This window comes from Rhodnius prolixus, unplaced genomic scaffold (assembly GCF_049639745.1).
Source record: "Rhodnius prolixus isolate KJV_2025 unplaced genomic scaffold, Rpr scaffold_13, whole genome shotgun sequence".
In the NCBI taxonomy this organism is placed as follows: Eukaryota; Metazoa; Arthropoda; class Insecta; order Hemiptera; family Reduviidae; genus Rhodnius; species Rhodnius prolixus.
In genome coordinates this window covers 1,010,665-1,024,780 of record NW_027411583.1, presented here as the reverse complement: position 1 = coordinate 1,024,780, position 14,116 = coordinate 1,010,665, and the positions used below count along the sequence as shown (strand labels likewise).

The 14,116-nt window shown below is 29.6% G+C and overlaps 3 protein-coding genes across 14 annotated transcripts in view; 1 reads left to right on the top strand and 2 right to left on the bottom strand.

Annotated features, from left to right (window-relative positions):
- Window positions 1–14,116, top strand: part of LOC141447871 (uncharacterized) — a 47,136-nt gene that overhangs the window by 24,848 nt on the left and 8,172 nt on the right. For 5 of the 12 annotated variants that reach the window (XR_012454645.1, XR_012454643.1, XR_012454642.1 and 2 more), the window contains exons 5-11: window positions 336–526; window positions 876–1,061; window positions 2,325–2,457; window positions 7,922–8,045; window positions 11,441–11,582; window positions 11,918–12,047; window positions 12,339–12,572. Coding sequence is in view for 4 of the 12 variants with exons in the window: in XM_074115771.1 (XP_073971872.1) it covers window positions 336–526; window positions 876–1,061; window positions 2,325–2,457; window positions 3,515–3,657 (653 nt within the window). In the remaining 8 variants the exon portion in view is untranslated. Of the gene's footprint in view, window positions 1–335; window positions 527–875; window positions 1,062–2,324; window positions 2,458–3,514; window positions 4,056–7,921; window positions 8,046–11,440; window positions 11,583–11,917; window positions 12,048–12,338; window positions 12,573–14,116 lie in introns of those variants that run through there. The other 7 variants (XM_074115771.1, XM_074115773.1, XM_074115772.1 and 4 more) reach the window with 4 other exon arrangements.
- On the bottom strand, window positions 4,970–6,650 carry TfIIFbeta (transcription factor TFIIFbeta). Its single transcript, XM_074115788.1, has 6 exons — window positions 6,367–6,650; window positions 6,068–6,293; window positions 5,845–5,934; window positions 5,518–5,642; window positions 5,286–5,429; window positions 4,970–5,207 (listed from the first exon to the last, which is right to left on the bottom strand). The coding sequence occupies exons 1-6, from the start codon at window positions 6,439–6,441 to the stop codon at window positions 5,070–5,072; spliced, it is 798 nt and encodes a 265-aa protein (XP_073971889.1). The 5' UTR covers window positions 6,442–6,650; the 3' UTR covers window positions 4,970–5,069.
- LOC141447875 (succinate--CoA ligase [ADP-forming] subunit beta, mitochondrial-like) lies at window positions 6,803–13,856 on the bottom strand. Its single transcript, XM_074115787.1, has 10 exons — window positions 13,717–13,856; window positions 12,943–13,184; window positions 11,856–12,018; window positions 9,801–9,903; window positions 9,495–9,656; window positions 8,542–8,685; window positions 8,289–8,449; window positions 7,361–7,480; window positions 7,102–7,288; window positions 6,803–7,028 (listed from the first exon to the last, which is right to left on the bottom strand). Exons 1-9 carry the CDS (start codon window positions 13,771–13,773, stop codon window positions 7,124–7,126), a joined length of 1,317 nt encoding a protein of 438 aa, XP_073971888.1. The 5' UTR covers window positions 13,774–13,856; the 3' UTR covers window positions 6,803–7,028; window positions 7,102–7,123.

Sequence of the window (14,116 nt, the reverse complement as noted above, 5' to 3'; positions counted from 1 at the left end):
TTAAAGTTAAATCATTTGCAGAAAACCAATAGATAAACTTATTTCAGTTAAAACTAATAGTTTGTCTAGCATACCAGTAATGAAAACAATTTACTTTGCGGTTCAAAAGCTGTAAAATAAAAAATTTGTAAAAAATTAAATACTTTAGTTACTTATGTTTTACTCTGCTAATATTTTAAATTCAATATCGACCTAATTGCAGTGCGTAGCCTTTTAGTTTGAGTTTAGAATTTGTATTTTTGAATTATCTAAATGATAGGAGAAAAAAAAACAATTTTGAACATGTTTTTCACACTCCCATTAGAACAATAAATAATTATTATTTACAATTGCAGAACATAGAGAAGGCCCATCGAATTGGGTACCGCACTATCAAGACATACGCTGGAGTTATCAGTCATCAAATGAACATTGGTTTTTTACCATGGATGGTGGTGAAAATGTGCCAGTGTTATCGTATACAGCTTTCTTGCCGTTTGCGTACATACCAGAAATCAGCTCTTTAGCCTTGCAGTTACCCCTGGATGTGAGTTGTATTTTATTTGTTATATTAATAACTTTCGCTTCGTAAGCCAGTGCCTTATTTTTATTTTCTCTTTCATATGTGGAAGTTTATCAATCGTACAATTTTCGCCTTTTCACCGAAATAGTACGTTTTAAGATTCTTAGTGTATTGTGATCACTGTAAGTTTATGTGTAACTGTCTATCAATCAATCATTTTGTCAGTGTGTATGTCAGTATTTAAATTAAAATGCCAAATAGTAAATGAAGGCTAACTTCCCATTAGAGGTAAAGTTCAAAGGCTGGTTGCCATATTTTGCTTTTGAAAAAGAGAGATACATTACTTTGTCATAATATTGGTTATTATTTGTAGGATCCGAGATATTCTATTTTAATAGTACTACCTCAAGAAAGACAAGGACTGGTTCGAATGTTGTACTCACTACAATGGTGTTCAGTGAAAGCAATTAAACATAATCTTAAAATCACAGCTGTCTATGCTGTTTTACCAACCTTTACTATTGTTAAACACATTAATCTTGTTCCAGCATTGGCGCAGGTAATCTTTTATAGTAATATCATTGGTATAATCTAATGATTCACAACTTTTATGGTGAGCGACTCAACATATTTCTTTGAAGTTACCCTGCGACTATTTTGTTTATATAAACGAAAAAATTTACTAAATGATCAGAACTTTATTTACTCCGATTAATTTGCTAGAATTTATAGTGGAAGTGTAATCTATATTAAAGGCAAACTAAAATTATTAAAATTAATTATTCAAATTTAATAGATAGGATTTTTATACTTTTTTTTTTTTTAGTTTAAAGTTTGAAACATATACAGATACTTCAAAAATATATATTCTTTAAACAACTTTTTATTATCAAGGTCAACTTTGAACCACAAAATAAACTTTACTTGCTAAATTTCAACTGAATCAAATCTTCTGCAAAATTATTAATCGTTCTCACATTGAACTTATTATGAAATCAATATTTCGTATATTTATAAGTAGCAAAACATTTGTAATTGTAATTAATTATCTATTTATCTGCCTCTGATTCCATAACTTGGCTATTCTGCATATCATCAGCCTGACAAGTCTTCTTCGGTGTGGGCAACATGTAGAAATGAAAATGGTCAACTGCAGTCCTTCTTGAACACCAATTTTTCCCACATCATTGTGGTATTAGGTTTTGCTTTGATTTACTGTGTAGGCCCCAAAATAGGGTTTGGATTAAATTGTGTTTTATTCATTTGGTAGGGTTTGGATTAAATTGTGTTTTATTCATTTGGTGATGTCCAGTTTGTTTGTTTTTATTCCTGACTTGTAATTTTATTTGCTCATCCGAGGTGTAGCTTAAGGATAAACGATTCCTCTCAAAAATTCTTGCACCACAGCTTCTCTTAACGACTAGACTTTCTTATTTCGCTTCTTTTTATAATTACTGTCTATTTTCATCCTATTAATTTTACTCAGCCTCCTCACTACCTATTTCTATTTATTATTATTTCATAGACATTTTTTCTCAGTTAGGAAAACAATCAAAATTATTCTGTTCAACTGTAGTTATCCAAAATTGTAGTTTCTAAAAAGAAACAACTTTGTTTCATGTAACTTTCTTTCCTTGAATCGATATCTTAATTTCAGCAGGAATACCTTAATTTCCGGTGAGCATAGGTAAGAAAAACCTGTTATACAGACATTAATAGAATGATAGGGGGAATATTGTTTTTGTCAAGATATTATTTTTTCTGTTTTATTAAGAATATGTTGAGTTTACTTTTAACATAAAATAAGATTTACTTTTTGCAGCTAGGAATTGTCAGCTTGTTCGATCCTTTCAAAGCAGATTTAAGTGCGATGTCGCCTGAGCCAAATCTTTATGTAAGGACAATAGAGCAGGTTGTGACTGTCTCAGTAAGGAAATATTATACAAGCCAAAGATGTAAGTATATTCTTATAATTTAAGATAATATAGCTTGAAATAAATGTGGAAAACCTGCTTTGGTTATTAGAGCCCTGACATCTTTTTCTTTCTCTTTGTTTGACCTTCCAAGCTAGGCATTAATTACTTCATTTCCTTAGATTTAGATTTGGACGAGTACAGGCTTTTATCATCTAAACATTGCCAGGTCTTTAGTGTAAAATGAAATCAGCAAAGGCAAAAATTATTAATGAAACTAACAGTTTCCAATGTGTCCATAATCATTCCCTCTGGATCTGCCTCCACTATAACACCATATTGGTTACATCTTGTTCCGTCTTGTTCGTAGGCTTGTAAATTTTGAATTATTTTTACATAATATACACATTTATATGTATGTTTAAATAGTTTCATAATAATATTTTACTAAATTCAGCGAAGTTCAACTTAATATTTCAAGGACGCCACAGTTACCCTAACAAATAGCAAGTTTCGCCTTTCCAGATGTCAGCAATGCCTATGCCTTTCCTCACAGAACTGCATTTACAGGGCTGTCAAATTGCTGCACTTTATACACTATGAAACTGAATGCTTCTTTTATAATTACGACGTTCTATACCTTTGTAAATAAATACGAATAACAATATGTAGCCTTTCCTCTTAAATTATACCTTATTTTATCCATTTATCAATTTTCTGTTTCATTTGGTTGGTTACATTGAAATGTTTAAGCGGTGAAATAAATTTTTATTATTTACTTTTAAAAAAAAACAAAAAACCCTAATTTAATTAAGAATTCTACCAATCAAGATTTTTCAACATTTAAGAATATAATTTACTTTGGTTTTAACATTTGCTCGTTTTTATTTGCTTGACACTTCTATTTCACTTAAGCCATTTTATATTAAATTTGAAGTTGATCGAAAAAACTTTAATAGAAAAAAAAAGTTTAACAATTTTGCATACTAGAGTCTACAGCTCTTTAGTTTTATCAATTCCAGGCATAAATGGCAATATATTTTCAGTGATGGTTTAATTGTAATTTGTCTCGTATGAAACTGAATACATTTTTTAACAGGGTACGACACAGCACCAACAGAAATAGAGCAACACTTTATAGCTAACCATCCATTTGCTTATTTTGTTATCGATAAAGAAACCGAAGTAGTACTGATGGCAGGAACTATTGTCAACCCACTTGCCCATAATCAGCAATTATAAATAATATTCTAATAAGTAACACATTTATTATTATTTTTTATTCTATAAACAGCCTTGTTGGACTGGTTGGTTGTTATAAAAATGTTAAATTTAATATTTTTGTATTTTAATAAACGTAAGTACAACGATTGAGAGGCCTTGTTTACTTCTGTCAATAAAGTGACTACACGGATTACTTATAGAAGAGTTAATAGTACGTTGTTGACTGAGACGTAAAATTGAGAGTGATGCTGTTGTAATGTTTTAGGGAAAAAATGTTTGTAAAAATTATATATACATTAAATAATAAGTTACAAACTATTTTTGTAAGAGAAAAAAAAATTAAAAATTGTGATATTAGTTGTTATGAACCGAAATACCTTTTCTGGTTTAATTAAACATCTTTTTATTTCCATTAATATTGTTTAATTTAATATTTTGTTTAGAAAATTCCTTGTACGGATTTACTTAATACGATCATACTCGTATGATCAAATGAATGAAGATTGTAAAACTTAAAGATTCATTAAAAGGAAAGTATAAGATAAAATAAAAATTGGAAATATTATACAATAAATGTATTAAAATTGCAAAATATGAAGTGCGATGGGTACATTTTTGCGTCTGCCTCCAAAGATGAGACCTCTTAATGTGACAAGTTGATCGTTCTTTCACTATCATATTTCTCTACAAAAAGTCGATTACTAATTTCCACTGCCATTCTCTTTGGGTCATTAGCAATCAGGAAGGATTACAAAGTTTCCAAATATCAAGTCAAATTTTAACATCCAACACGCAACAAGCAATTTTTAAAAACTCAGAAATTAAGTTCTCCTCACACTGCATGGTAGGCATTTAATAAGAGCTTTTAAACCAGAAATAATTTTAGAGGAAAAACCAATATTTTAAACTCACAAATAAGATCATTCCTATCAACACTGTCGAAAGAGGCTTTTAAGGGCATGAAGCAGCAGTAAAGTTTAGTAGTGGTCTTCGGACTTACTACTAATGCTGTTCCTAAAAGCGAACAAGTAAGTAATCAGTGGAGTTTTAGCCTGGGCGAGAAACTGTGCTGCTTTTAAAAAATCATTTCGAAAAATGTTAACTAAAAATAATTAACTTACCGAAGTTAGAATGGAACTCCAGTCAATTAAATCAAATTAACAGAAGAAGATGACAGGGCGTTTTTAAAAATCACTGGAACATAATGACCTTATTTTGAAAAATCAAAGTAAATTGATTGTGGGTAAGAGGAGTAATCCTTCTTGCTCTGACAAAGTAAGCGAGAGTTAATAAGAATAAGATTATTCAGGAAATAAAAAAAAAAGCTAAGTTTAATTAAAAATAGTTTATTTCTTAAATTCATAACGACAAAATATTTCATTTATCTATGTGCTGATAGACTTGCGTCTTCAAAGAAAATATTAATACAATTAAGATGGTTCAGAAGAATTTGAGGGTTGTTCAGGCTCCTTATAATGTCGATATTCGGGTTTCAATTCCCACATATTTTTATGAGGATTTTTCAAATTATAATTACATACTTCTTTTAGAATTTCTTTAAGATACACCTACAAACAAAATACAAAATTAAGTAAGTCTTAATTACTAAGGATATTTTATAAAATATTTATAATTCAAACTCTTACCACTGGCTGTCTAGTTTTTGTTACCAAATCTTTAATATTATAATATTGATGTTTCTCAAAGGCAGCAAATATCATTTCTAAAACAACCTCCTTGTCGTCTCTAGCCTTCTTCCCTTCAGCCTTCTTTTTCTCTTCATACTCAATCTGGAATGTGAAGATTACATCAAAATATTAACCATCAAGTTAAGGAAGTTTAAGAAGAAAATATTTATAGATTCCTGAAATGTCTTACATTATGTTTGTGATCAGAAACTGGCTTAAAGTTTGTAACAACTTTATCCAATTGTTTTAATTGTCTTGATGGTACAGATGCTTTACGAATTGATTCCAATTTTAATTTCATATAACAATTATCAGCTAAAAAAAATTAATTTTTAATTAAGTAAACTAAAATTGACCTGTAAAATAAACCATAACAATAAAATGAATCGCATGCAGTAGTGCGTAACTTTCGAAACCCATGAATAGTTTGAATTATATATTAATCCAAAATAATTCGTTTGTATTAAATTGTAGCTCTTTAACAAAAAATCTTTCATTCATGAAGTAAATAACTTACCATAAGGCCTACATTCAAGTTTCTGCACAATTTTTCCTTCTAAGCATAGTTTCTCACTCTCCGGAACAATAGCATCAGGATTATTGGTTGCTATAAATTATCATTATTAGTCTTGAGGCAACATTACTCTATTCTGCAGCACTATTTCTATAATTTCTCTTTGTTAACTATGTTTCTTATTATAAGTTTGACTCCACTACACAAAATAATTAATATTACTTACGGCAATAATGAGAAAATACTCCAAGAGTTTGTTTCGTTACCATCGAAACATCAAGTCGGTGGTCTTTTGGTATATTTTGTTCTCCTGGCTCCTTCAAACAAAGCACTGACTCAGAAAGCGATAAGGAAACCTGAGCTTTCTGGCCTGTTGCTTTACTAATTTTCAATTTTCCAACTTCTATATTTCCAGGAGCTTTTTCCCATCTATTGGATATATATTTAGGGACCTGTACATTTTAAAGGTATTCTTTGCATATCAATTAATACTTTGAATTTTACCTATAAGTGCAAAAACCTTACCTTAACAAGCCAAACTCCTCGTCCAGAATTAGATAAGTCAAGATCTCGATCTGCATGAAGATTTGGAGCAGACATATCACTGATTTATAGTAATTTGGCAAATATTTAAAAAAAAATCTAAATACGCATTATCAATTATCACTTTTCAATAATTTCATACAAATCCATACATAGGAACATTAATTACATTATAAAAATTAATATTTCATGCATTTAAGAATAACTATAATGACTGGTGACTGGTTACTAGAAACAGGAGGTTACATTCAATGTTACAAGTTACAACTACACAATAGAGTAGGCAACTGCCTTTTTAGAAACTTGTTTTCATGTGTATTAACAAAAATGGGCAAATTTTCAATTAAAAATACATAGTTTAGAGATTCAATAAACGTTCTAAAAATTGCAAATTCAAAATACTAATAATGTGAAATGCTGCATTTTTAACCACAAATTTATTTGAGAAGTGAAAATAACAAAGACTTTTTACATTCTTTTTAGTAAGGAACTACGTATAAATTCACACCATCTTGTATAAGTGTATTACGTTTTCGGCACAATACTTTTTTTTTCTTTAACTATTAGAGGAGGCCTCTTAGTTCTTTTTTAAAGATTTGAATTAATTCAATAAATATGGTTTTTACATGTGGTTTTGGCCAACTCTGAAACAAATATTCATTTGATTAACCTTTTATCACCAAGAAAACCAATAGCTGGTACAGTAAAGTTACTTACCAAAGTTTTTACATTCCAAACTTTACAAGGGCATTTCAAAAGTAACGTGTATATTGGAGGTGCTAGCAAAAGTCATGATTTGAGAAAGTTTGACTGCTAGACGAGAGGCTTCTTCTAAATCAGAAACCGGAAGAATTTTAATTTTTGATGAGCCCATTAATAATCTAGCTTCATCCACATTTGTTCCCTAAAAAATAATGTAATAAATTTTACTTTTATTTATGGAACTGTACACAATGTTTTACTTAAAATGATTTACCTGAAGTCTACAAATAATGGGTATGTTTAATTTCAGTTCCTCTACGGCTGAGATGATTCCTTCTGCTATTATATCACATCTCATAATGCCACCAAATATATTAACAAACACTACCATTACCTAAAATCACATATTTTCTAAGAGCAAATGAAAGTATAATTTTAATTTGCAAAGTTTTGAAATTAATTTACAGTAAATGCTAATTTGAGATAGTTCTCGCACTGCTCTTGTTGTTTTAAGAAAACCTTACAATCAACATTTGGAATGCCCGACTTTCCTCAACTTGAAACAAAAACCTATGTGATGGAAGTTAATCTTAAACTGGAGAGAATTAAAGAAAATAAGGGGGTAAAATCTCACAACTATAACTTTAGGTTTCCATCTATTTAATTTCAGCTAATTTCTTCTCAGAAACTTATAATATAACATTAAATTTCAACGAATATGAGGTCGTAAGGCGTAAAATAAATGAGTAGAACATCATTTCAATAATATCTTCGTTTTAAATAAATCAATTTATGTAACACAAGGAATTATTAAAACAGGACTGTTTGTTCTCAGGTATTCAGCCATCCAGAATTATTGCCACACCCGATGTTCAGGAGACGAACAATAAATTAGTGATATATTAATCAATGGCAATTTGAAAAATCAACTTTGTAATATGAGATCATCAAAAATATAGGTAAGTTCAACAGACCCTCAAATTCAACATTTTGGTGACGTACTCTAATTGAAGAGAAATGTTAATAAGGCGCTTCAAATGATAGTCAAAAGAATTTCTGCTGGACTTTCTCTAAATAAATCGACATATAAATGATAGAATTTTTTCTAATTTTAACAACGGATTTACCTAACATCAAGTTCTTTCAGTCAGTAGTCAGCGTTTCACCAGGTAGAAAGAAATTATTTTAACTTAAATAATTACATTTGGATCTGCGGTGATAATTCTAAAAGCTTCTTTAACTTGATTTACGTTAGCTCCTCCTCCAACATCCAAAAAGTTGGCTGGAAGTCCACCGTGATATTTTAAAATGTCCATTGTGGCCATGGCTAGGCCAGCACCATTTACTAGGCAGCCAATACTTCCTAAAATATATTTCTCATAGATTAAAATTAATTACCTTATGTTTGGTAAAAATGGTTCGATCACAAAAATTTAAATACATTTATTCACAAACCTTCCATAGCTATAAAAGTTAAACCAAATTTTGTTGCTTCTATTTCTCTCTTATCTTCTTGAGATAAATCTCTCAACGAATGTAAAATCTTTTGCCGGAATTCTGCGTAGTCATCAAATTTTAATTTTGCATCAATGCACCAAACTAAAGAGAGATGTTCAATTAGTAAACTCTTACAATGAAAATATTACGGTTGTAAAAAAAAAAAATCAAAATTGTGTTTTCACCAGTTTTGAGGAACTGTTGAATTAGAAAATGAAGCTCTAGAATGGGTGGTAATTTTGAGACGAAGATAGACAGAGAGAATAACTGCATAAAATTCAGTCCATGCAGGAAAACTCATATCAAATATTTCCCTCCTACTGTCTAACTTCAACAGCAGTTACTGAGTACATACAAGCCCGTCATAGATGCACATGTCCATAATAGATTTTTCTTTTTTTACTTTGAAATGGATTTTTGATTCAATACTTAATTTTAGATATTTATAATTGTTAAATACTTAAGAAATTAATTAACATACTACATTTCATAACAAGATAATTCTGTACCAAAAATGACTATTTTGGAACTTTTTTTTTTAAATTTTGGTAAAACAGTGAAAACTTTAGTATCATCCTTTTCAGTTCGATCCCAAAAATTTAGTAGTTTCTCTGGATTAACGAGAAGAATTAGTTTTCTTAATAAAGTTAACCAATATCCACAATTTGCTCAGAATTGTAATTCAAGCTCAAGATCAAAAAAGTAGATTGTAGGCGTTATGTCGTAAGGTGTGAATAAACTTTGGAAATTAGAAAATGAATGAACGAGAAAAAGTAGATTTTAAACGTAAACAGAGATTTAAGGTTGCAGGTTTTTAATTTCTATTATTATAAACGCCAATAATTTATAACTTTAAACTTATTTTCAATATCAAGCTGAAAGTGAAGGCAAATGTAGTTAATTTTTCTTACGATTTCCTTCTTTGTCTTGAGCAAATGGATTAACTTCAATGAGAATCGCATCTTTTTGAATGAATACATCGTAAAGTTTTTGAATTATATCAACTACTTTACTTTTTTGTTTGGGCAGCCCTATTTCATCAGCTATAGATTCAGCTAATGGTTTTGTCATGCCTGCAAAAATAGATATATCTGAATTGTATTTCTGTACTGGATTGTTTCTGAAAGTATTACAAAATAAATAACAGAAAATTAGGAGTTTATTTCGATGACTTTTATATTAATAAAGGCAAAAAAAATGTTTTATTCAAAAATTACCTTTTACGATGTCTACAGGAACATAACTGATCGCGTGAGGACTGTTTTTACTTAATGTTTCAATATCGACTCCACCCTGATTAGAAAATATCACTACTGGACCCTTGGAACGAATAATAAAATAAAAAAATGCTACAAATTTGTATTACTTTATTGAACTTAAGTCAAGTGCTCACCTGTAGTTAATATTCATTTATTAATGTTTTCGAAGATTTTAGTCATAGATCAAAGAAAGAGTTTTTTGCTTCGAAAAGTAAGCGCAAAGAGAGTATTCACACAAAATATTAAGTTTCAAATATGTCCAAGCAACAGATCCCAGAAAGAAAAGCAGTTATAGATATCATACTTATAGTTTTAGGTTTTAAGAGAATAAAAAAGCTGAACCTTTAAATTTATCCACCAGTGCTTTAGTTCCTTCATTTTGACGTACTATATCTGAAATTTAATGCCCTCCCTACTATAAAAGGATATTTACAAATTTACAATCTTTGACTTTTTAGTTTACTTTTTTATTCCCCTTTTAAAACAAGGGACGGACAAACAATTTATAAACGAATACATATTTACCAAAAATTGGTCAGTCAAATTTTAAAATTTGTAGACAATAGTGGAACTGTAGACAATAATACGATGAGATTAAATTTGAACATTATAATACCTGTTGTTGCTATTTTTAATCTAGGTTTAGAAAACTATAGCGGCATAATTAGAGCAAATGTCAAGGTAGGGTTGGAGTTAAGAGGCGTTTCTAAAAGTCAAGAAAACTTATCAGCTGTAAACAAAAATGTAGGAATAATGACTGCAGTAAAACGCGGTTAACTTATTTCTTGCTTTTTTTTTTTAATTTTGTGCCAGAAGCTTTTATTTGCGTTCAGCCACAAGCAAACTAATTTCTTTTGCAACATCAAAATAAGAAGGCTTATGGTCGATGAGTGTCTCGCATTCACATAGCTCATTATTGAATTCGCATACATTCATAATTGAGTATTAGCCCAAGAAAGTGCTGTTTCTTACATCGCACATCGATCTGCTTAAAGTTAACTTAAAGACCTGCGATAGCTTATTTTGCACTAGAGAAAGTGCAGCTTAGAAGTGAGCCTTGGCACTGAGAACTCTCTGCAGAAACTAGATCATAAAATCAGGGCATTCATCAGGCTAAGAAAGATTTTATTTTGCGCACCATATTAGCTCCTCCAGAATCTATCATATTGCGATACGGCATTTTCTTTCACAGTTAATCGTATTTAAATTTATAGTCGTAGGGTTTTACACCCAAAGATGCTTGCTTCTGTCAAATTTTTTTTTTATGTTATCTAAAGTCAGCCTGGTCATTCGGTATTTTATTTTCACTTAAATAAACAGGCGATTTATTATCAAGTGCTCATTATTTTGCAAGAGGCATTAGTTAATGATATAGGCTTATTAATTTCTACAAGAGAAATATATTTATTTTCTTATCTAAAGACATTTTCTCCAAATGTGAGAACTCTTACAACTTAAAAACCTCTAAGAGTTCGTTTGGCTTTTAAACTGAAGTTTCATGTTATACATATTTTCAAAAAATCAGAGACTAACAGGTAAAAAAGGAACGTACTAGAAATTATTTACATATCAAAGACTGAAAATAGTTTCACTTACAGGAACAATAATCTAAACATATATCTTTTGACTGTTGGCAACACTGACCTCTTCACTAACCATACATGAAGAGCCGATCACACTCATTTCATAAACTGACAGGGTAGAAGGTAGACCAGTCATGTGCATTATATTGTCAATTAGGTAAATATTTTTGTAAACTACACTTTTGTACTAATTCGTTATAATACAATTATTATAACTGTTCTGTAAAATACGTTCCACGGCCCTAAAGATGATGTAGTCCCTAAGCGAAAGCAAAATTATAAAAATATAATGACTGAAATTGGTATTATTTTTTCTTCCTTCTAGATTAATGAAGGAAACAAAAACAATTAACAATATCTGATTTTCCTTAATGCTTAAATATGAATAAATAGGTATCATTAAAATTTAATCCATAATAAGGATAATTACTCCAAATTTTCTTTCCATCGTGATTGCCAAATAATATTCTTTAACGATGTGTTTCCTTTCAGTTATCAAAACATTATTACATAGCAGTCCTTTAGACCCAGTTTGTGCAGTAACCAGGTAGTCTCCAATCATTTGCCCAGCTATTATTTCAGCTTCTTCTGGACTAAAATGGAATAAGCAATTCAAAATATAGTAATTCATTTTTTATTATTAAGATAATTGCAAAATAAATTACACAAACAAAAAATTCGTATAAAATATATTTGTAAGGCATATTACAAAGTACAATTGAACTCTAGTTCAACATAATCTCTTATGTATTAATACAAATGAGACTGAGAACATCGTAGTCCCAAAATAAATGTAAACTATAAATCTATGTTTTATGTTAATTACTTATAAAACAAAGTGATTAGTTATTAATTAAATTTATGTGTATAAATATGTGAATTAAACTGATACATTAATTAAAATTTGTTGAAGGAATTGGACAAACAAGTAATGAAGGAATAAAAAAAGTTAATAAAGTGCAAGTAAATAAGGATCTAGGCAAAATCTCGAAGAAAGGATTAAAAAAATAAAATCTGAATGACCAATCAAGAAAAAAGAGGAAAACCATGGAAGATTTTACATTGAAATACAGGCAATAGTGGAGCAAAAAACCCATAATGAAGAAGAATTTGCTAGTGAGGCTTCACAAACTTAAACTAAAGGCAGGTAATTATAGAAGAATTTAAATAATTCTTGAAGATGTTTGTAAATTGGTTGATAGTGCAAAAGAACAGAATGATTGATGTCAACTTCTTCACGGCGCACTTTTGGAGTTTGATTTGTAACCGTTTCATTGATTTGAAGTCGACATCAAACCCCATTTTGTTCAATCTATTGAAGGAAATAAATGAAAAAACAAGCAGTCCTAGTCAATGACTGCTCTGATACTGTATTGTAAAAGTGTAGAAACTTATACGAAGTCATAAATTTTAGATTTAGAAAAATTTATCGTGCGTTTAGATATAAAGACCTAGATCAAGAATAAAGGCTTATATATCAAGTTGTTGATGAAACATACGTACGAATTTATACATACGAATTCACTAATCTTACTCCTCCTTTAAGGCCGCCTTTGAATGTTCCTTTTCCACGTCCACCACTTAGTACCTGCGCTTTTATTACCAGTTCGGTTATATCTAGTTTTTTAACTTTTGCTGCAGCCTCATTTTTAGAATTTACAACAGCAAATTTCGGTACTGGAACTCCAGCCAGTTGAAGCATCTTTAAACTATGATGTTCATGCAGGTTAAGTTGTCTCTTCTGCACCACATTACTTTCCTATAAAATAATGTTTAAATCAATTTATTTTCAGATGAATAAGTTTCGAAAGTAGTTTTTATGTTAGAGTAGGGTTGCTTTCATCGAATAAATATTTTACTCTTGGTGAGCAAAAACTGAATGATTTCGATTAAAGCTTCAAACAGGGTACTTGTCTTCTTATTGAGGTGCATGAACCGAAATAAACTTATATTACGAGACCAAGCACTGTAGACATAGACATTAAAAATATGAACATGATAAATTTTATACGTTGTCTTTAATTTAGTTTTAAATTACTAAATAATTAGTTAATTCATCAATTTAAAAATATTTTTGATTAATTTTCGTAGTCTATTCCTGAAATACAACTGCTCTTCATCCTCAGAGTTTTAATAAAAACTACATTTAATAAAAACCACCACAAAAACACTATTGATTAAACACAACTCTAATTTAATATTGATTGCTTGAAGTGATTAAGGCTATTTTAAATATTAATCAAACGGATTCATGAACTACAAAAATTATAAAATAAAAAATTGATGGATACCTTGAACTTTCTTATGAGATATCTTAAATTCAAACGATTTACACTCCAAGAGGCCATTATCTGTAACTTTCAGTCAGATTGTAGTAAAATGTACACAAAAAGTGTACTAAACTCAGCTGTTAATAACCTCTAAAAATGAACAGATTTTTTTTAAAGGTAAATTTATGCCTAATTATGTGGGAAAATAAATATAAAAAAGTTAGTTTCCTTAACGTATGCTGACTATATTCATAGCAACAATTTTTTTAAAAAAAAGTTGATATAAATACGTATTTTCCTTTAATTAATTTTGTTTAATTGTAAATAAAACAATTTTGACTTTCTGAATCTCTCTTAAAATTCGTAATATTTACGCTTGTGTGCTTCATGGAGCTAAACAATTCAAACAGATTTCCTTTTA

What these genes read in the sequence shown, in the direction of transcription:
- TfIIFbeta (XM_074115788.1), bottom strand. Translation starts at nt 6,441, where the DNA reads ATGTCTGCTCCAAATCTTCATGCAGATCGAGATCTTGACTTATCTAAT. An exon ending in GAGGAGTTTGGCTTGTTAAG is followed by an intron (nt 6,294 to 6,366) that starts GTAAGGTTTTTG and finishes TAAAATGTACAG; the next exon opens with GTCCCTAAATATATATCCAA. An exon ending in TTTCTGATCACAAACATAAT is followed by an intron (nt 5,430 to 5,517) that starts GTAAGACATTTC and finishes TTCACATTCCAG; the next exon opens with ATTGAGTATGAAGAGAAAAA.
- LOC141447875 (XM_074115787.1), bottom strand. Translation starts at nt 13,773, where the DNA reads ATGGCCTCTTGGAGTGTAAATCGTTTGAATTTAAGATATCTCATAAGA. An exon ending in CGATGGAAAGAAAATTTGGA is followed by an intron (nt 9,904 to 11,855) that starts GTAATTATCCTT and finishes ATTCGTTCCAAG; the next exon opens with GGTCCAGTAGTGATATTTTC. An exon ending in TCCTGTAGACATCGTAAAAG is followed by an intron (nt 9,657 to 9,800) that starts GTAATTTTTGAA and finishes CTATTTTTGCAG; the next exon opens with GCATGACAAAACCATTAGCT.